The following is a 22,466-nucleotide window of genomic DNA, read 5'->3' on the forward strand; positions in this document are numbered from 1 at the left end:
GCCTGGTCATATGGCAGTTCTATTTCCAGTTTTTTAAGGAATCTCCACACTGTTCTCCATAGTGGCTGTACTAGTTTGCATTCCCACCAACAGTGTAAGAGGGTTCCCTTTTCTCCACACCCTCTCCAGCATTTATTGCTTGTAGACTTTTGGATAGCAGCCATTCTGACTGGCGTGAAATGGTACCTCATTGTGGTTTTGATTTGCATTTCTCTGATAATGAGTGATGTTGAGCATCTTTTCATGTGTTTGTCAGCCATCTATATGTCTTCTTTGGAGAAATGTCTGTTTAGTTCTTTGGCCCATTTATTGATTGGGTCATTTATTTTTCTGGAATTGAGCTGCAGGAGCTGCTTGTATATTTTTGAGATTAATTCTTTGTCAGTTGCTTCGTTTGCTATTATTTTCTCCCATTCTGAAGGCTGTCTTTTCACCTTGCTTATAGTTCCCTTTGTTTATTTTTTTAAAGAAGTTTTATATACAGGAAACACAAAAAAACCTATTTAAGTGTTACTGGAAAGCACAAATGAATATTTATCAAGCATAAACTTACTTTTTAAACAGTATCTTAATTCTCATAAAAATCCCGTAACTTTAGTATCACTATCCATAATTTTGCAGAAGAGGAAACTAAGGCTCAGAAAACCTAAATTATTTGCAAAAGTGACAGTACTGGGATTTAAAATTGAAAATACTTGTTCTAAGGCCAGTGCTTTTTCCAATGAACCATGCTGCGTCCCACAAGAGAACATTTTCACATACCACCTGCTAGTTCTAATTAAGAGACAGTAATTAAACAGTTCTCCACTCCTGACAATAATATTTAAGCTACTGGTATTTTAAAGAAATTAATATCAACAGCTTTTTATCTGCTGGAAGATACTATACCTTATATAATTTATATATATTTATACCTGATATAATTTATAATATATAAATTATAATTATAGCTTATAATTATACAATTATAAGCTATTTCAAAAAGAAAAGATTCCAATATGAGTTAAATGGTTTTTCAAAGCACGGCTAATTACTTTATCTATTAATGGGATATGGAGCATAAAAATGTTGTTCAGTGGCCAATATACTTATAAAAACATTCAACTTGACGAGTAATCAAAGAAATATAATTCTAGTAACAATGATACATTGATCAAATTGACACCAAAAAAATGCTTTAACAGTATCAGTAACAGCCAGCTTGAGTAAAAAGTGAAATTTTCATGCATTTTAGGAGAGAATGTTAAAATTTTCTGTAGGCCAATTGATAATATTTACAATTTAAAATATATGTCATTTTGTGTGTGTGTGTGTGTGTGTGTGTTAGTCACTCAGTCATGTCCAATTCTTTGTGATCCCATGATCTGTAGCCCACCAGGCTCCTATGTCCATGGAATTCTTCAAGCAAGAATCCTGGAGTGGGTTGCCATTTCCTTCTCCAATATGTCATTGTAGACCTAGTAATTCTTTACCTAGGAATTAATGCTAAGGAAATAATCACAATATGTGTAAGAAGATTTAGCTGCAGGTTACTTATCTTAGAATTACTGATAATGGCAAAAAAAGAAAAAAATAATAAAGAATAGGGAGCTGAAATAAACCTAGATCTTAAAAAATTAGGTTAATGATTTTTAATAATTTTTTTTTTTTAACTACCAGTTTCGATATTTATAGGCCAGGAGACCCTGAGCAAGTCCATTGAACTCTTTCAATTTCATCAAAAAGATGGTAACAATAACAGTGCCAGTTTCACAGGAGGTAGTTTAAGAACGAAACAAAACAATCTGGAGACCACAATATAGAGACCACAGTACAGAGCCTGGCGTAAGTATGCTGCCTATCAGTAATACACTCAATGTAAGGAAGATGGATGTAAAATCTGAATCCCTAGGTCTATAACTTACTAATGATTGTGCAAATTATGTGTCTCCTTGTATCTCAGTTTTCGTATCTACAAAATGAGAATAATCCCATCAAGGATTGTGAGTTCTCAACAAATTTTGCCTATTTTATTATTAGCATTCATATTAGTAGTTAACTATTAGAATAAAAATATATTATTGTTATAATTAATTATACACCCACTCTGAGTTGCTTACTGTTTTTAGGGATGATACATAATACCTACTGTGTAGGCTGTGTTACATTATGTTGGTTTTCCTGGAATTAGTTGTTCTATTCCAGTGTGTATAATCTCACTAGTGAAAATTTCACAAATAATATAATCATAAACTAAAATTCTATTACAATTTATAGGCAACATTTCCAAGAGATATAACAGCTCTAAATCCATTAATGAAGTTTTCCAAGTGACAATTATTTTATTATAACTTATTTTTTCCCTTCTAAACACCTTTCCCACCAACAAATGACAAGGAGAACAATTCTTTTAAATCTCCTCAAACACACCCTTAATATAAGATTCAGAGAGACTCAAAATCTTTCAAATCCAAAAGACACATGGATTTTCAATGTTTGGAGGGCATAAAACAAGAAAAAGAACTAAAGAAAAGAGGTAATAAGGACGATAAATTAAAGAATAAAATTATTACTGGAAAAATCTCTACTTGGTTCCCAACTAACGAAGTCTACTTCTACATTTTCAATACATGTGTATACAAGTTTGGAATTAAAGTCCCAGAGCCATGTCTCGTTTCATCCTTATAAGCTCACATAGAATAAAATTTTGTATCTTGGGATCACTTCCCTATTCAAGAGATATACATGATTCCCTCAAAGACTCACACCTGCAGGAAGGAAGGGACTCCTGCAAGGGGTGTTTTCCTACCTTCACAGCTTCTCCAAGAGTTTGGTTTTTGTCAGCTTCCTCACTGGAATGTAATTCAAGTCTATAATTCAACTCCTGTAGTTGCTGTGCCTGCTCATTCAGTAGCATTTGAGCCTGCTGTTCCCGAAGTAACGCATTATTCAGTTCTTCACATGCACTTTCAAACTTCTCATGGGTGATCAATTTCTGAAAAAAAGAAAAAACACTTAAACATAAGCTAACTGCAGTATTGTTTATTTAATATTCAGTATTCTGTTTCCTAACATAAGAAGAAAACAAACATCTATAAATGTCTGACACATGACAAAAGTATAATTCATTTTTCTTAATTTCCTAAACCAAGATAAGAATCATCACTCAGGTTTTGAAAGTACAACAGCTATACTGCCAAAGTTATCATTTTTAGTCCAATAAAATCTCAGTAAGGACTGATGCTGAAGCTGAAGCCCCAATACTTTGGCCACCTAATGCGAACAGCCAGCTCACTGGAAAAGACCCTGATGCCGGGAAAGACTGAGGGCAGGAGGAGAGGCGGGCGACAGGGGATGAGATGGTTGGATGGCATCACCAAACTCTGGGAGACAGTGAAGGACAGGGAAGCCTGGGGTGCTGCAGTCCATGGGGTCACAGAGAGTCAGATATGACTTAGCAACTGAACGACAACAAGCGTTTCAAGTTCTAAGTAAATCCATAACGTGCGGTTTAAATCTGGATACAAGAGCACTTTTTATAAAGATACTGATTGTGAAAATTAAAGCTTTTAACAAGTTCCTATGCTTTTAAAAGATTACCTAAAAGTCTGTGTTCAGTTTATGCTACCATTCAGGTTTCCCTGGTTAAACTACCCTCTCTTGGGAAGAGCCCTTACCACACCATACCTCTCTAACTCCCACCACTACTCACACTATCACACCATCTTCTTGTATTTTCTTCAACATCGTTATCATTCTCTAAATTCATCTCATATAGTTATTCACTTTTTTATTGCCTGTCCGCACCCTTCCACCAACCACACATTTAAGGACCTGAGCTCCAAGGGGCATAGACCTCCTTCAGCTTGCCCACCCACCACACAAAGGAGAGTCTGGGATTCAGTAGGTATCTGTTGAATAAAAGAATATGAATTCATTATAAACACCGGCCAATAAAAATCTGCACTGCAATATACAATACAGCGTTTACAATATTATGACTGCTCTGGAATCACTGACAGGTCTAGACAGAGGTCATCCCTTAAGGGGTATGGAATCGAGGGCAGGACATACTTGTATTATCTCCTGTGCACAACATGTAAACAAATGAAAACTAGTTACAACAAATGCCAAAGAGACATCTTGATCTTGAAGTACAAAGAACAGAAATGTTTCACAAATGATGGGTAACCTGAAAGAAACCATGCAGGTCTCTTAATCACACTAAGTATATATACGTCTATTTAAGGCTGATAACTTTCATTGTTCAGTTGAAAAGAATTTGAAGTGTCAACTTTTTAACATCCCTCTATTCCCTAAGGCCACAGCACTTCTCTGGGTCTTGTGAAAAAATACTTTTGTACGTCTACCATTTACTTGTCACACTGCTTTAAATTATTGCTCCTTGCCATCAGAACATTCTGCTCTTTACAATCCACTTGGCCTCTATAAATGACAGTCTTCATCATTTTGCAGGACTTCTTCCCACTCCTCCAAAATGCCTCCTTTACCTAAAAACTTAGCTAACTTTAGCCCCTCTCTTGTCCACATATCCCTCCCAGAGATTGGCTCAATTCTGTTCACTCTTCTGTGAACAAATAGGGTCAAACAAGTATAGCAATGCAGAATAAGAAAGAGATAGTGTGTGAAAGCAGTTGTATGGAGCTGCTGCTGCTGCTGCGTTGCTTCAGTCGTGTCCGACTCTGTGCGACCCCAGAGACAGCAGCCCACCAGGCTCCCCCGTCCCTGGGATTCTCCAGGCAAGAACACTGGAGTGGGCCGCCATTTCCTTCTCCAATGCATGAAAGTGAAAAGTGAAAGGAAGTCGCCCACTCATGTCCGACTCTTAGTGACCCCATGGACTGCAGCCCACCAGGCTCCTCTGTCCATGGGATTTTCCAGGCAGGAGTACTAGAGTGGGGTGCCATTGCCTTCTCCGTGTGTGGAGCTAAGAATATCTCAAAAAGAAAAAGATAATGCGAGTTAGCTTTCAGAGAACAAGTGTTAGTAGATGAACATGGTATTCCAAAACAATACAAGTACTGAAACACTTTCAGCAGGTAAGATGTATCCCTTTATGTTACAACTTCAGACTAAGTTGAAGAAACTATTCCGTTTGCCTCCTACACACTGACTAAATTAAATGAAAGATGATGGTTCGAGGCACAGTCCCCAATTTTTTAAGAGGAAAACAACATTTTGCAATTTATACTGTTTAGTATAATAATCCTTTATTAATATAGCTAGATATGAACATTAACCACTATAGTGAAGTGGTTAAAAGTTTGAGTTTTAGAGTCAGAATTATGAGCTTCAAATCCCATAATTTCCACATACTGTGTGACTTAGAGCAAGTTACTTAGCTGTTCTGTATCCTACATCCTTTACCTGTTTAAAAAAAAAGGAGGATAAAAGTACTTTTGAACTATTATTGACATGAGAGGACTAAATGAATCAGTTAGGGTCAGTACCTGGTGCATGATAGTCAATATGATCATAAAATGTTAGAAATCATCACAATGTTAAACTACATAATTGTATGCCAAATATAAAAAGTTTCATATCTCATTCCTTCAATTATTACTTCAATTAATCCTATTTTTATTTCTACACTTCAGTGAAAGTAATTCACACTAAACATTTCTTGGTGCACATGCTTTGCATTTTCTGCAAACAAGTTACTCAACTAAAGTTTATTTGCTCCAGCAGTTAACCATATCATTTCCTATGTTTCAGTCACAGTCATGTTTTAACAGGGCTATGAGCTCTGCTGTCAGACAATCAGTACTCCTTTAAGCATCTGATGTAACTTTTTTTTTCTCAGTTTTCTTTACTGAGATGATTTTAATGATTCTGTGCTTTTTATTTAATTAACATATAACATTGCTTAAGTTTAGGATGTATGACATATTGATTTTAAACACTTCTAAACTGCAGAACAATTACCACTGCAGCATTAGCTACTCTGTCAAGTCACATGATTATTACTTCATTTTGTGATGAGAACATTTAAGTTCTAGTCTCTTAGCAAGTTTGAAGTGTATTGTTAGGGCATTTTAGAAGGGAACTTTTCTAAAGAAATTCTATTGAGGGGACTAATTTATCTGAAAAATATAAAAAATTAATAAAAACAAATATGCATTTGCTCTCTGACATTTTATACACATATTATATGTATACAATATATATTTAATATCGGAGAAGCACTTACCAAAACAACGGTTTTTAAAATCAGATATACTTACAGACTGCTTAAATTCATTTAATTGCATTTGGAGACCCTGGGTTTTGTCAAGCTCCTTCTTCATTTCATTCAGATTCCGTTTCAGTTCTGTGACCTCCAAGCGCAGTGAGCGACGCTCCACTTCTGCTGCATGCAGCCTTTGTGTAAATCCAAAGATTTGCTTCTGTAATGATGTTGCGCTTTTCTGTTGTCAAACAAGAGCAATTTTACAAGAAGGCACTACAGATTTTCTAAGAAGTCCACAGCAATGACCATTTTACCAAATTAAATGTAACCTGGGATACACAGATAACAATATCAGCTCCTACTAAAACTTGTTTAAGTGAAAGCTTTATTTTTTATGTGATCAATAACGTGCCTTACATGAAATGAACAACTGAAGGAAAGAAATAATCTAGATGGCTAGAAAATGTAATAATCAATTAATTCTTACACAATTCTGTTGTAGCATACTTACAGAGAACAGTAAATTCAGAACTCATGCCTGAACTTTTGTATTTTGGTATTGACACTTATTTGGAGGTGCTTTCATTTATCATATTAAATGATTACATGAAATCTTAAAGAATTTGCATATACTTGTGTGCAACTAATTTAGGCTACAAATAAACTTGATTTTGAATTAAATTTACAAGTTCTAAAATCCCTATTTAATGAAATTGCATACATACCAAAATGGGCACATGGCCTTGCAGACCATATTTCAGGGCCGATGTGTTTACTTTATGAAGTCCACGGGCCAGCCTCTGGACCAGGGAGTCTTTTTCTACATATATGATGCTCCTGTTGTTGTGCAAGGGTATACTATCCATTGCCAGACTAATTTTATCCATGAGTTTCGCGAAAGAATTCTTGGCTGCCCCTATAAGTAAATGCCCACAAATTCTGGAATTTGGATCTTCAAAAGAAAAAGGAAAAAGGCACAGAAAAATGGGACTTGTCGCATGTTCATTTCACAATACTGCCAATCACAACATAATGAAAATGTTTTCTCAATTATATAATTCCTATTAACCAATAGCAATCCATTCAAGAAGCTCTGACATTAATTTTCACTGAGTAGGAAACAGCTCACCTACTAAATAATGTATCTAAAGAAAATCTGCAGGTATTTACAGTATTCCTTCATACTAAGCACTATGACACAAAAAAGTCATCATCAATCTTTTGTTTTAAAACCTAACAAACTCATTTTCTATTTATAGCTGCTGAAGCTTATTACCTTAATGTCACACTATTTGTATTATCAGAAAAGAAAATATAATTTGCCTTATTCCAAGGCAATTAAAATTTTACAACTACAATTACTCATTTTCCCAGAGGATTTTGGCAATCATTCCTCTCATATAATGGACTTAAGGTCCCAGCATATCCAACATGGCCTGCTAGCTGCTAGATTCATCAGGTCTGTAATTAATAATTGTGTTTAACGCTGATAAATAAAATTGTCAGTGTTCTTTCTACTAATTGGTATTCCAGATAATGGTTAATAGGTTTACTTATGCCTTAATACAAGTCGTGTAATTTAGTTTTCCCTCTGCTAGGCAGGTCTTCATCTGTCATTACTTGTCTTATGATACTATCCATGTAAAATGACAAACATGAAGAGACTGTTTAAATGAAGCAGTATACCACTCTACATTTCAAGCTCCTCTGCTGTTGGGAGTTCATTTAAATCTTGTCTACACATCAGAAGAGCAAAAAGAGCATTTGGCCAGTTTTCTCCAAGAGAAAAGTGTTTCATAATTCTAAGAACACACATGGCTGGGCACTGGAGAGTAACGCTGACTGAGAAGCTGGCCCATCGGTGGTTTTCTATGTCAGAAACTGTCATCTCACAGAAGCCATATCTATGTTCAAAAATTTGAGCCTGTTTTCTTTCTTTATTCCTCAGTTTATGAAAGGAAAGATTAACTTTTAAATGTATGCCTCAGTTAGAACCAGAGAACCACACTGCTTAGAAGTTACATGTAAACTAGACATTGTTAACTGGATAAAAGTATACAAGTCTTATAAAACATCTACATGGATAAAACATCCTACATGTAGCACTGATTTCTTTCAGCTGTTGAGGCTTTGGCTCCTAAGAACATAAGGAAGAGTAAGTTTAAAATACGTCCTCTGTCATAAGTATGTTCTCTGAGAAGCCCATGGACAGAAGGCACACAAAGTATAATTACAATCTCAGTTCTTTTCATAACAGATTCCTTAAATAAATCATGAATAAAAACACTTAGTAGGTTTATGTAGAATAAACACATAATGCAGAACACTGTAAAGAGTTACAAAACTACAGGATGTATTTACCAGGTTAAATAATTGAATAAACAGTAAAATGTATTTATTATAACATTCAATATAACACATCAATTCCAATGTCTATATATGTACTCCCAGTTTCTCCAGCAAGCTTGCAACTCCTTCATTATTTTCATCTAGTAGACTTTTTTTGTCTTCACAGTGCCAGTCTAGCATATTTAGGTATTTTTAACAGGTTTGTTGGATTAAGTTATATTTCTTTTTGCTTCTATAGTAGCTGCAACAATGTTGAATACGAGAATGCATTCAATGATCCCAAGAGAAGTTGATTAACATTAGCTTTTATAGTATGTCAAAAGTTATTCTAAATAAAGGAGATAAAGGCTCATTGTTATAAGAAATTTTTAGGAATACAAAGGTAATAAACCTTTTACCCTTTAGAAAAAAAAATCAACTATAATTAAATTTTAATGAATGGTAGGGTTTTTTCCCCTATATCACAGCAATGTGTTGTGTAGACACTAACCACTCTGAGAGGTGAAATGAAGTGGCAAAATAATTTCACAAGGCATTCTTTTGAATTTTTAAGAAGTGGGAAAGAGGCATACACTCCAAGTTTCTGACTGCTACTTTTGATGAATTACAGAAAGCAGATTATTTTATAAATAATTTATGCTTTGATGAATAAGAAGTGTTTTTACAATTTACTTCACATCATACAGTATAGAGTACAATTAATTCAATATTAAACAAATGAAGAAACAAAAAAATCCTCCAGTGACATAGTTGTAGAATTATTTGTGTAATGATACAGAAATAAGAGGGAAAATAAAGTCACTGAAATTCCTCAGGTCTAAACCTGTCTGGACTGTTTAAAATGTTTGACTTGTTACATTTAACAAATTCTTGTTTATGCTAAATACATTTGTTCATCACTTTCCCCTAAGAGCATAAGTCTTTCAAGAAAGAAGAGGACTCTATGTTCTGCGATTACCTTTTCCAACAGAAGGGGCAATATTGTACGACTATGGTCAATATCCTCAAAAATCCATAGAGAATTGTTTTGACCACTAGTCTTAATGCTAATATGTGTGATATACAAGGAGTTCTTATAATTATATTTGAAACAAACACACACTCCCATATATGAACATAATGAGTTAATTTGTAAAAGAATATGAATGGGTATAGAACAAATGAAAAGATATGCAACCTAATAATCAAATTATAAATAAGGAATAACATAGAGCTTTCTTTCCTCTTTCAAATTGATAAAGATGAAAAAGACTGTCAAAACTTTGTGTGCGAAAGATATAATGTGAAAATCAGAATTCTAAGTGCTGTTCATGGAAGTGTAATGCAAAGAAACTTTTATGAAAGGAAGACAGACTATAATTTCCAAATGTAAAACATGCAAGCTCATTTCTTAGGACTTAGCCAAGGAAATAATTGCACAAGTACAAAATGCTTTTATGTACAAATATGCTAATCACAGCATAGTTTATTACAACATTACTTAAAATAGTAAAAAAAATATGAAAAAATGTCAATCTCCATCAATAGGGAATTCTCAGAGTAAACTATATACATATAAACAATAGAATAAGCGAAAAGTAGAAGTGTTAGTTGCTGAGTCATGTTCAACTCTTTGTGACCCCCATGGACTGTAGCCCACCAGACTCCTCCATTCATGGAATTCTTCAGGCAAGAATACTGGAGTAGTATGTGATCAGATATAATTAATGAAGTACACTTATCTTACTGACATAGAAAGAAATTTATTATCCAGTGAGTGGAAAAAAATTATAATGAGACATGATTATATGATTTCCTCATATACAGCTGCAGGTGTTGGTGTGTATATATGTTTACACACATGTCTGGAAGATTTGTAGAAATCATTCAAGTGTTAAGAATGATAGGGATAGCCTTTTGGGTGATTTTTATTTCTTCTGTGCAAGTTTATATACTGTGTCAAGTTTTTATATCAGGCACAAACACTTTTACAGAAATAACACAAATATTTTAAAAAGCACTGTATACTGGGGCTTCCCCCGTGGCCCAGTGGTTAAGACTCCACACTTCCACTGCATGGGGTACAGGCATGATCCCTGGGTGAAGAACTAAGAGCCCACATTCCACAGGGTGCGACCAAAATAAATAAAGCTTAAAAAAAAAAAAAGCACTGTATAACTGCCTTCCTCATTCATTCATTAAACAGTTAGTGATAGACCAACTCATATGTATGAGGATACTGTGCTAAGCAATGTGGAGATGGGATCTATAACACTGATTAAAAATCAGTAGTTCTTGTTTCTATCAGTGCTATTTATAAATAATACTATAGATATAAATGACCAATAACAGGAGTACTCAAAAACATACCTTGACTTAGACAAATGCTACTGAGGGGAATGATTATCAAAAGCAGGGGGTTATTGGTCATTTTGGTCCCATATACACCTTTGGTAGCCTGATAAAACCTATGGATCCCCTTCTTATAATAATACTTTTAAACATGTTAAGTCAAAGTATATAGAATTACAATGAAAGCAAATTTTATTAAAATGCAGTTATCAAATGATTTTAAGGTTCATGAGATCCAACCTGTCAATTCTAAAGGAAATCAGTCCTGAACATTCATTGGAAGGACTGATGCTGAAGCTGAAACTCCGATATTTTGGCCACGTTATGCAAAGAACTGACTCACTGGAAAAGACCTGGATGCTGGGAATGACTGAAGGTGGGAGGAGAAGGGAACGACAGAGGATGAGATGGCTGGATGGCATCACCGATGTGATGGACATGAGTTTGAGTAGACTCTGGGAGTTAGTGATCGACAGGGAAGCTTGGCGTGCTGCAGTACATGGGGTCACAGAGAGTCAGACACGACTGAGTGACTGAACTGAACTGAATGTATTAGATAGAAGATATTTAAAATATAGACTAACTAAAATTAATATTTTTAAATAGCATGTGAAAGTTGTTGCTTAGCCATACTAAGAACCTTGACCTATGAGCTGATCTTTATGAAGGCATTAAACATGTCAGGCTCGCATCAATTTTTAATATTTAGAAGTGATGAAAATCCTAACCCACAGTATATACTGCTACAAATGTAATTAAAGTTCCTATAGTTCACTTTACAAGGCAGAGGTAGGCATTTTTCAAAAAATATTAGAATACACCAAGGCTTTCAAATTCTTAACGTATATATAAAATAGATAACCAACGGTGACTAACTGTATAACATAAGGAACTATACTCAGTATTCTGTAATAATCTATAAGGAAAAAAATCTGATAAATAATATATATATGTATAACTGAATCTATTTGCTATAAATCTGAAACTAATATAACACTGTAAATCAACTATACTGCAATGAAAATTTTTTAAGAATCTATTGTGGAAAGTTTTTGTTCAAAATTCAGTGAGTTCATCTTTGGCTAGGTCAATCTATTCAATAAATTTAATCACAAAGTTAAAAAGATTGTGAATCTATGATTTGCATTAGACGCTATGAAGACAGAAGGAACTTAACACTTTTGAAAGAGTTCTGAACTGTTTCCAGGTGCTTACAGGTTGCTCTTTCAGAGAAGTAACAGAATTTTCTATTTAGGGAATCCTGGAAAGCAACACAGAATGAAGAACACAGAAGCTCCACTGGATGGAGGAACAACCACTAGGCGTACTGCGTCCTGGTATGTGGTCAGCTGCACGGCACCAGTATCCAGCTACACACGAAGACTGATAGCAAACCATGTGTGTGAAAGTCTATTACTGAGCACCAAAAGATGAGCGTAAACAATATCTAGAGACAGTTGTAACAACTATATTATAATTTTAAAGTAGCTGTGATTTTAATTAGCAACTAAGTCACCATGCTGTTAATATTATCATGGTCCGTCATCACCATGCATAACTGAAGGAAATGTTGAAGTTCATTAATGGTTAGCAAACCAAGATGTAATTATTTTTCATTCACGTCCCTCAACACTCCCCCTCTGAATTCTATCCATGGACCATTTTGAGAAAGGTTCTGTGAACCCCAGATTAAAGAATATGCATGCAATTCAGGAGACCTGGGTGCAGTCCCTGTGTCAGGAAGATCCCCCGATTGGAGTGGCTACCCACTGCAGTATTCTGGAATTATGTGAACAGAGGAGGATGGTGGCCTATAGTCCCTGGGGTCGTGAAGAGTAAGACACGACTGAGCGACTGACACACCTTATCTAATAAATATACTACTCAATCATAAATCTGCATCCTTGAGCCTCTACTTTTCCATCAGCTTAAACAGTAAGGAAGCTACATCCCTGGACTACTTCACTCTAAAAACTATTATAATATGCTCTCAGTTTTCACTGAAGATAAGTAACACTAGCAAGAAAAAAAATTCTGTATCTTCATGAAGCAGCTTTTAAAGATATAAACTGTGATGTTATTCAATATTTCCAATATGATAATCCATGTAATAAATTCCTCTTAGGGTCTAGTAGCAAAAAAAAAAAAAAACAGTTTTCTCTGCATGTTTGGAGACATAACAGAGCATCCTATATCTGGGGAACAGCAAGCAGCTCAGTTTAACTCAACTGTAGGTTCATTAATGAGAGTGCAGAGAGGTGAAACCATACAAAAAAATGAGAATCAGAGAGAGAAGGGTTTTGTATACCAAGCTAAAGAGCTGATTCCTAAAGTAAGAAATGAAGACTAATACTGCTGTTGATACAAAGACACGTGACAAACCAAGCACCGCCAGCACGCAATAACTCATTTAAATCCTTACAACAGCCAATGAGATTATACAATTATTAGTCACTGAAAGTAAGTGATGAAAAAAGAACAACAAAAATGGCGCATAGGATGATCTGGTCATATTGAAATATACACAGAATTTGAAAGAAGTACACACAAATATTAATCATACTCTCAGAGAGGGATTATAGAAGCTATCTTCACTTAAAGTGATATTTTATAAATACCTGTATGTTGCCATAACGTTTTTCTGGAACAAGGTGGGGCTTTTAATACACATGTATTATTTTAGAGTAGATCTGAGAGGAAATTTTTTCTTTTGTTCTTTTATAAAAAAAATATTAAAAGAACAATTGTGCTGCTTTGTTAGATAGTATCTGGATATTCAATCAAATTTTCTATGGCTCCTAAAAGTTTCCACAAACTATCTGTAAGCTGCAAAATATGTTAAAGCTTCATATATGTTTCTTAAAATAGTTTTGACCTTGTAAATTATTTTAACTAATAAATATACTCTATGGAAGTGTGACACTGGAATTTGACATGGTCACGAACACTTCCAAAGATAAATTAAATTATTCATTCAAAAGTGTTCTTAAAAATGACAGGCAAATAAATTTTAATTTAAAAAAACAAAATAGCTGTTCATCATAAAATCCTTTCAAATTTTCTGTATGCTTGGAAATTCTCAAAATGTTTGAAAAATATGGGAAAAGGCAAACATAATCATTTTTAAAGCCACAAAATACAGGTCGGGAAGTTAAATGCGGCCTCCTTCAAAGGAGACACGAGTAGCTCAAGAGTTAAAAATGATCCCTGGTCAGACTGTACTTGTTTGAGATATGAATGACATTAGGTGTATAACAAAATTCTGTAAATTACTTCTCACACTTTACTGCGTATATAGACCGTCTTTTTAGAACGCACATCCTGGCATGAGATTGCAGTTCTAGCACATCACTGTCAATGCTGAGGCTGCTGGTCCACAGCCTCACTTCAAGTGTGGCTCTTTGACCCTTCGACACGTCTCTTTGTACTCTTTGTTAGGATTCAATAAAGTCTTTAAGTTCTAAAATATAAACCAATAACTACTTGCTAATACAAGTATCTTTACTTGCCGCTTTGAACTTCCTAATATGAAACCTCAATGTTGTGCCAAAGACAGCCTAGATTTCTGAGTTTCGAGTGGAAGAGCTGCTATGACCTCTACAAAGTTAACGTAGAGTATACAACAAAAGAAAGTTGTGAGTAGTGGTAGCAGGGGCATGTATATCTGAGTCATCTATCTTCTAGATAATTAAGATTCACTTATAATTGAAGTGTATAACAAAATGCATGAACATTCTATTCATAATCAGTTACACCTTTATTTATTCAGAGATATTTCAGAGCAAATCAGCACATTTGTTTATATGTTGAGAAATTCAGTCTGAACAAGTTACATAAAAAAGTTGAGCTATCTATAGGGTTCTTCAGTCCATTCCTATCATGATTGATATCCTAGCCCTTCAGTGGAAGTAACATTCTCCCCTGTTTGAGGTAAATGATCTCTTGCAGGCACACCATTTGGATACCTGGAAGAGGCAATTTATCTCAAGTGGGCAAACACTTTAATGAAGGCAAGAAGGTTGCCACCTGTCCAGTATTTACAGAGACAACATGGAAACCGGGGTCTTTGCCCACTGCCTATAAATACATTGTCAAAGTTTAAGAAGGCAGCAAGGCCAACTACCTTTAGCAACCACTTCACTTTCTGAGTAGTGAATTCAAGTCACCATTGTTGAACTTGCAGCTTCACGAAAAGGTATACAGTAATATACAGGTTCCACTGAGACATGAGGATACAAAAAAAGAGATAAAATGACATTTATTGGAAAATGACATATACAAGGGACTTAGAAAGATGCATTTACTCTGAATAACTATGAGCTAGGAACTTTCCTTGGCCAAATTTTACAGATACAGATAGTGAGAATGAAAAAGGATGAAGTGATTTCCCCAATGACACACATGTAGTAAGCAGTGGAACCCAGATTCAAATTTAGAATTCATGTTCCTAATCAATATTCTATTATATATCCAACATGTTTAATTTTCTCTCCTATAAATAGTTAATAGTTTAATTCAGAACTCACTCTAAAAAAGATAAGCACCTAACTTTCTAAAACAGTACCGTACTGATATATTTAAGCTTTGAACAAAGATAACAGGAGAAGCAATAGCTACTATTTAATATATTAGAAGTTACTACTTGGTATTGCCATACAGGTACTAGCTTCCCTAGAGCTAAAAAGAAAAAAAGTGAAAATGAATGAAATGATGCCATTTGCCACAACATGAATGGAGCTAGAGACTGCCATACTAATTAAGTCAGAAAGTCAAATATATGATATCGCTTATATGTGGAATCTAAAATATGAAACAAATGAAATTATTTGCAAAATGGAAACAGACTCAGTGACATAGAAAACAAACTTATGGTTAGTAAAGGGGAAGGGGGAGGGATAAACCAGGAGTTTTGAATAAGCAGACATCTGTCATGTCCCATTCTTTGCAACCCCATGGACTATCTGTCCATGGATTCTCCAGGCTAGAATACTGGAGTGGGTAGCTGTTCCCTTCTCCAGGGGATCTTCCCAATCCAGGGATCGAACCCAGGTCTCCAGCATTACAGGTGGTTTTTTGTACCAACTGAGCTACCAGGGAAACCCAGATATAAACTACTATATATATAAAAGAGAGAAACAACAAAGATCTACTTTATAGCACAGAGAACTGTACTCAATATTGTATAATAAACACTAAAGAATATGAAAAAGAGTATATATATGTGTGTGTGTATATATATGAGAATCACTTTGCTATGTACCAGAAACTAACACAATCAGTTCAGTGCAGTTGCTCAGTCATGCCCGACCCTTTGCGACCCCATGAATTGCAGCACGCCAGGCTTCCCTGTCCATCACCAACTCCCGGAGTCTACTCAAACTCATGTCCATTGAGTCGGTGATGCCATCCAGCCATCTCATCCTCTGTCGTCCCCTTCTCCTCCTGCCCCCAATCCCTCCCAGCATCAGGGTCTTTTCCAATGAGCCAAATCTTCACATGAGGTGGCCAAAGTATTGGAGTTCCAGCTTCAACATCAGTCCTTCCAATGAACACCCAGGACTGATCTCCTTTAGGATGGACTGGATGGATCTCCTTGCAGTCCAAGGGACTCTCAAGAGTCTTCTCCAACACTACAGTTCAAAAGCATCAATTCTTTGGTGCTCAGCTTTCTTCACAGTCCAACTCTCATGTCCATACATGACCACTGGAAAAACAATAGCCTTCACTAGACGGACCTTCGTTGGCAAAGGAATATCTCTGCTTTTCGATATGCTATCTAGGTTGGTGATAACTTTCCTTCCAAGGAGTAAGCGTCTTTTAATTTCAGGGCTTCAGTCACCATCTGCCGTGATTTTGGAGCCCCAAAAAATAAAGTCTGACACTGTTTCCCCATCTATTTCCCATGAAGTGATGGGACCAGATGCCATAACTAACACAACACTGTAAATAAAAAAGTGACAGTGATGCCATCAATACATAGACCTGACAAGTAATATGATTTAAATTTTTAGCATGTTCTTCAAAAAGAAAAATAAAGAGGGAACAAAGAAAAAGAGTTATAAGAAATATTCTCTTTCATTTCCGAACTTTCACATGTCCTAAGTAGACTTTCCCAAGATTCTGCCATTTCAGTGTCCCATGGCTGAAAGAATCGAGATACAACTCACAGTATTAGATGATTCAAGGGACAGAGAATCGATTACAAATCAAAGCTGAAGTGATATTCTTGATACCTGGCCTAGGATGAAAACATCCTACTGTAAATTGGTTAAACAGATGATGGAACGTCCAATTGATATATACTACCCAGACATCACAATCACTCTCTATAAGACTATTACCAGAAACAAATAATGGAATAGCATGTGAGCAACTTGCTTGCAAACCATTCAGAAAATATAATTCTCTATTGTGTACCTGCAACTATTCTGTAAGTCTGAGGCTATTTCAAAATAATTTTTAAATGAAGACATTAAAAAGCATGCAGCCTATGATATCATTTATATCACTTATCAGTCTGTTAGTGGGTGGATGAGTGGGTGGAAACTCCAAGAGATGGAACGGAGGAAGGAAGAGTGAGTGGATAGAGAGAGAGAAATTTTTTCTTACTCCTTATATGTATACTAATTTACAACAAAACCATGTTTTAACAATTGGAACTGTAAGGGATGTGTAAATGGCCTTGAAATTTTAAGATAAACTAATGTATTTTCAATTGAAATTTACATTTTTATGAAATTTCATTATTATTTAATTAATGCAATAAATCTAAATAAAGACCAATATTTGAACTAAGAAAAGTTAGTAAAATAGAAAACAAAGACAAGTAAGTGCTTTACAAATTAACTCATTTAGTCCTCTAAACAATTCTGAGAAAAGTAATCCTATTCCCACTTTACAAGTAAAGAAACTGGGGAACAGAGAGTTTAAACAACTTGTCCATGTCACATGGTGAGCATGAGTCCGTACTCAAAATCAGGAAGAATACATACTTAACCCTACACCATGTTGCCTCCACTGTATAATAGCACTTAAGCAATTTTAGAACAGAAAATTAATAATTAGTAGTTTAAAAAATGTATACAGGAGACATGCATGTGTTCATGTTCATTAACACGAGACGCTGCTTTCATGCTGAGATAGGGGGTAAGGGAACAACAATTTTTTAGCACCCACTATACACCAGGTACCATACAAAATGTTCAACAACTGTTATCATATTAATTCCTCATAACAACTGGGAAGACAGTAATATCTTCATTTATAGGTAAAGACTGTGAGGCCTGGTAAAGTTAAGTAACTTGCCCAACTTCTTACAACTAATAACTAGCAAGACTGAATATAATATCAAGGTTCACACTGATAATTTTTGTACTAGTTCAGTAACAATTATCTGCCTGGGCCATATCCTTTCTAATATTCTTCAGTACTTTGATACATCTATTATTTTCCCTCTCTAAGCAACCCTCATTTTTCTCTTCTCTAAGCAGTGTTCTTTTAAAAAGTGTTCATTTATATATCTATCTAACTTTTGGCTGTGCTGGGTCTTCGGTGCTGTGTGGGACCCCTCTAGTTTCAGAGAGTGAGGGCCACTCTCTAGCTGTAGTGCGCAGGCTTCTCACTGCAGTGGCGTCTCGCTGCGAAGCACAGGCTTGAGGGCAGGCGGGCCCCAGTACCTGCAGCGTGAGGGCTCAGCAGTTGCAGCTCCCAGGCTCTAGAGCACAGGCTCAGTTGTGGCACACAGGTATGACATGTGGGATCCTTCTATATCAGGGATCGAATCCATGTCTTCCGCACTGGCAGGCAGATTCTCCAACACTGAGCCACCAGGGAAGGCCCCAAGTAGTGTTCTTTATCCAACAACATTTAAACCTTCCCTAAAATAAGTTTTCTTGAACTTGCTATTTCTTTTTTTTTTTTTTTGAAAAGTCATAACAGTTTATTATTGCAGCCAAAATCTATAATAAGCCTAAATGTCCATTACCCGGAGAACAAATAAATAAATTCATACATGTAGTATATTTATACAATGAAACATAACACAGCAAAAATTTTTAAACTGCAAACAATAAGCAAATAAATCTCACAGACAGTATGTAACAGAAGCCAGATATAATGGGTACTTATTTATGTACCCAAGTAGTGTTCTTTATGCAACAACATTTAAACCTTCCCTAAAATAAGTTTTCTTGAACTTGCTATTTCCTCCAGCTAGAGGTATACCAGGTTCTAACATCAAAGGCAACTAGTTCCTGAAAGCAGGCAAGCACTTACAATCACCATTCCTGGTCTACCTTCCACTTGATAGTTCTTACCTATACATATTGCTACCAATAGTCTTAAAATATATTTATGTACACTTTTATTTCAGACTCCAAATCCAGTATGTTGAGGTTTTGCCAATATATTAAAATATGCATATTTCTTACCAACATTTATGGCAAAATCTAAAAATAATCTTTGAATCATAAGTTTTGTACTATAGGAGCCTAGGTTTAGAAGCTTGAAATCACAATAAATGATCCATATTTACACAGAAGAACTGTTTAAAGAATTAAAATAAATCCCAAATTATTTCATTAATACTTAGAATATTTTATTACACAGTCAAGTATTAAGAAGTCTGCTATACTTTTTTTTTTTTAACTATTAATGTGGCTGAAATGACCATAATTAGTCCAATGACATAACTTAAGCAGTAGGTAACTGTATGTTACTCTCTTAGTGCAGAGAAATCAGTTTTCATTAAAACTTTCACACAAACAAGTCACACAATCTGCCACAAGAAAATAAACTTGAATTTTAGACCTTTGGAAATTGCTGGTTCTTGGTGGTTTCATCTAGTGGAAAAGAGCAGACTATTCAAATTAACTCTAGGTGGTGCAGTGGTAAAGAATCCGCTTGCCAATGCAGGAGACACAAGAGACACAGGTTCAATCCCTGGGTCAGGAAGATCTTCTGGAAGAGGAAATGGCAACCCACTCCAGTATTCTTGCCTGAAAAACCCCATTAGCAGCAGAGCCTGGTGGACTACAGTCCATAGGGTCACCAAGAGTTGGACACAATTGAGCACACACACACACAATTAAACAAACAAACAAAAATCCACACTGCCATATGAGAGAGGAAAATTTTCTACTGATTCACTTATTATTCAACTGTCTGATTCACAGCCAGAAACAGAAGGAATACTAAAACATTTGAAAGAACGTTACCAGCAATTCTTAATAAAAAAGCTAACAATGAGCTTTCCATAGGAAAAGAAGATCCTAAGGGGGAAAAAAAGGTGGATGTATTCACCATTTCTCCATAAAGACAAAATAATACATCAAAAATTGCATTAATTCACTACTTCATTAAATATAGATTTAATCATCTCTCTGTATCTGAATAAAAGAAAGATAAAAACAAATACATTTTCTTCTTTGAAGGTTTATCAGAATTTGTACCAAAAGGCATTCCTGGACATTTACTTTTGTATTTTCCAAGGACATAAAAAAGGGAATCATACCTATTTTACTAATAGCTTCCTGTACTTCAGCCATGGAACTGATTATTGCAACAAGAAGGTCAGTACTGGTGAGCCAACTGAGAGCTTGCAAACAACGTAACTGCTCCTTTTGATGTTCTACAAAAATAGAAAAAATCTGTTATGCAATGCTACAAAAAAGTATTAAAAGTCATTTAAAAATTATGGGAGCATTTAGCTATTTAAGAAATAGAACAAAAATTGTACACAGAACTTTACCTAGTATGCTGCTGCTGCTGCTAAGTCGCGTCAGTCATGTCCGATGTGTGTGCGACCCCATAGACGGCAGCCCACCAGGCTCCCCCGTCCCTGGGATTCTCCAGGCAAGAACACTGGAGTGGGTTGCCATTTCCTTCTCCAATGCATGAAAGTGAAAAGTGAAAGTGAAGTCGCTCAGTCGTGTCCAACTCTTAGCGACCCCATGGACCGCAGCCCACCAGGCTCCTCCGTCCATGGGATTTTCCAGGCAAGAGTACTGGAGTGGGGGGCCATTGCCTTCTCCGTGGAGAAGTCTATAATAAATGTTAGATTTATTGACTCTATATATATAATGGTAATGGTAACTGACATCATAAAAAAAGAGAAGAAAACTTTCTTTAGTTCTACTTACATTATTTAATAGCTTACTTTTGAAAAGTTAAAAATTGAAATAATTGTTGCCTCAGAGTAGTCACACATTCCGGGACTGACACATAAACACTACTATGTGTAAAATACTATGTGCAAAATATGTTCCAAGACGCTTGCTCCTTGGAAGAAAAATTATGACTAACCTAGACAGCATATTAAAAAGCAGAGACATTACTTTGCCAACAAAGGTCTGTCTAGTCAAAGCTATGGTTTTTCCAGTAGTCATGTATGGATTTGAGAGTTGGACTGTGAAGAAAGCTGAGCGCCAAAGAACTGATTCTTTTGAACTGTGGTGTTGGAGAAGTCTCTTGAGAGTCCTATGGACAGCAAGGAGATCCAAGCAGTCCATCCTAAAGGAAATCAGTCCTGAATATTCATTGGAAGGACTGATGCTGAAGCTGAAACTCCAATCCTTTGGCCACCTGATGCAAAGAGCTGACTCATTTGCAAAGACCCTGATGCTGGGAAAGATTGAAGGCAGGAGGAGAAGTGGACCCAGAGGATGAGATGACTGGATGGCATCACCGACTCGATGGACATGAGTTTGAGTATACTCCAGGAGTTGGTGATGGACAGGGAGGCCTGGCATGTTGCAGTCCATGGGGTCGCAAAGAGTGGGACACGACTGAGTGACTGAACTGAACTGACTGATGTGCAAAAGAGTTAGCTGGTGGGAACCTGTTGTACAGTGCGGGGAGCCCAGCTCAGTGCTCTGTGGTTACCTAGACCGGTGAGATCAGTGGGTAGGAGGGAAGTCCAAGAGGCAGAGGATTTATGTATACATACAGCTGATTCACAGAAGAAACTAACACAACATTGTAAAGCAACCATACCACGATTAAAAAAAAGAAAAAAAGGAATAGTCAAGCATTCAAAAAGATGTTTGCTGTAAACTCACATTTGCTCCATTTTTATTCATCAATAGACTTTAAACTCTGATCATTTTATACTAACTCAAATGAAGTGAAAGTAATTTATGCTACTAATTAATTTTAAATAGGGCAGAGTTTCTAGATTGACTTTACTGAAAAATCGCTGTACAAACTCTTCAATTTACTGTGAAAAGAGCATTGAAATATAATAAAGCTATACAAAGTTGAAATCATATATACTTGCTACCTTGTTTCAGAGAAGGCAATGGCACCCCACCCCAGTACTCTTGCCTGGAAAATCCCATGGACGGAGGAGCCTGGTAGGCTGCAGTCCATGGGGTCACTAAGAGTAGGACACGACTGAGTGACTTCACTTTCACTTTTTACTTTCATGCATTGGAGAAGGAAATGGCAACCCACTCCAGTGTTCTTGCCTGGAGAATCCCAGGGACAGGAGAGCCTGGTGGGCTTCCATCTATGGGGTCGCACAGAGTCAGACACGACTGAAGCGACTTAGCAGCAACCTTGTTTATATTTTAATGTTTACAAAAATCAAAACCTAACTTATATATACATACACAGTTAT

General features: G+C 35.9%; 1 protein-coding gene across 20 annotated transcripts in view; it reads right to left on the bottom strand.

Moving 5' to 3' along the window:
- Nucleotides 1–22,466, bottom strand: part of CCDC171 (coiled-coil domain containing 171) — a 341,946-nt gene that overhangs the window by 166,259 nt on the left and 153,221 nt on the right. For 19 of the 20 annotated variants that reach the window (XR_008713515.1, XM_055578017.1, XM_055578008.1 and 16 more), the window contains 4 exons: nt 20,361–20,477; nt 6,895–7,121; nt 6,225–6,407; nt 2,789–2,974 (listed from right to left, as the gene is read on the bottom strand). Coding sequence is in view for 19 of the 20 variants with exons in the window: in XM_055578017.1 (XP_055433992.1) it covers nt 2,789–2,974; nt 6,225–6,407; nt 6,895–7,121; nt 20,361–20,477 (713 nt within the window). In the remaining variant the exon portion in view is untranslated. The remainder of the gene's footprint in view (nt 1–2,788; nt 2,975–6,224; nt 6,408–6,894; nt 7,122–20,360; nt 20,478–22,466) is intronic. The other variant, XM_055578011.1, reaches the window with a different exon arrangement.

Source organism: Bubalus kerabau, chromosome 4, assembly GCF_029407905.1.
Source record: "Bubalus kerabau isolate K-KA32 ecotype Philippines breed swamp buffalo chromosome 4, PCC_UOA_SB_1v2, whole genome shotgun sequence".
In the NCBI taxonomy this organism is placed as follows: Eukaryota; Metazoa; Chordata; class Mammalia; order Artiodactyla; family Bovidae; genus Bubalus; species Bubalus kerabau.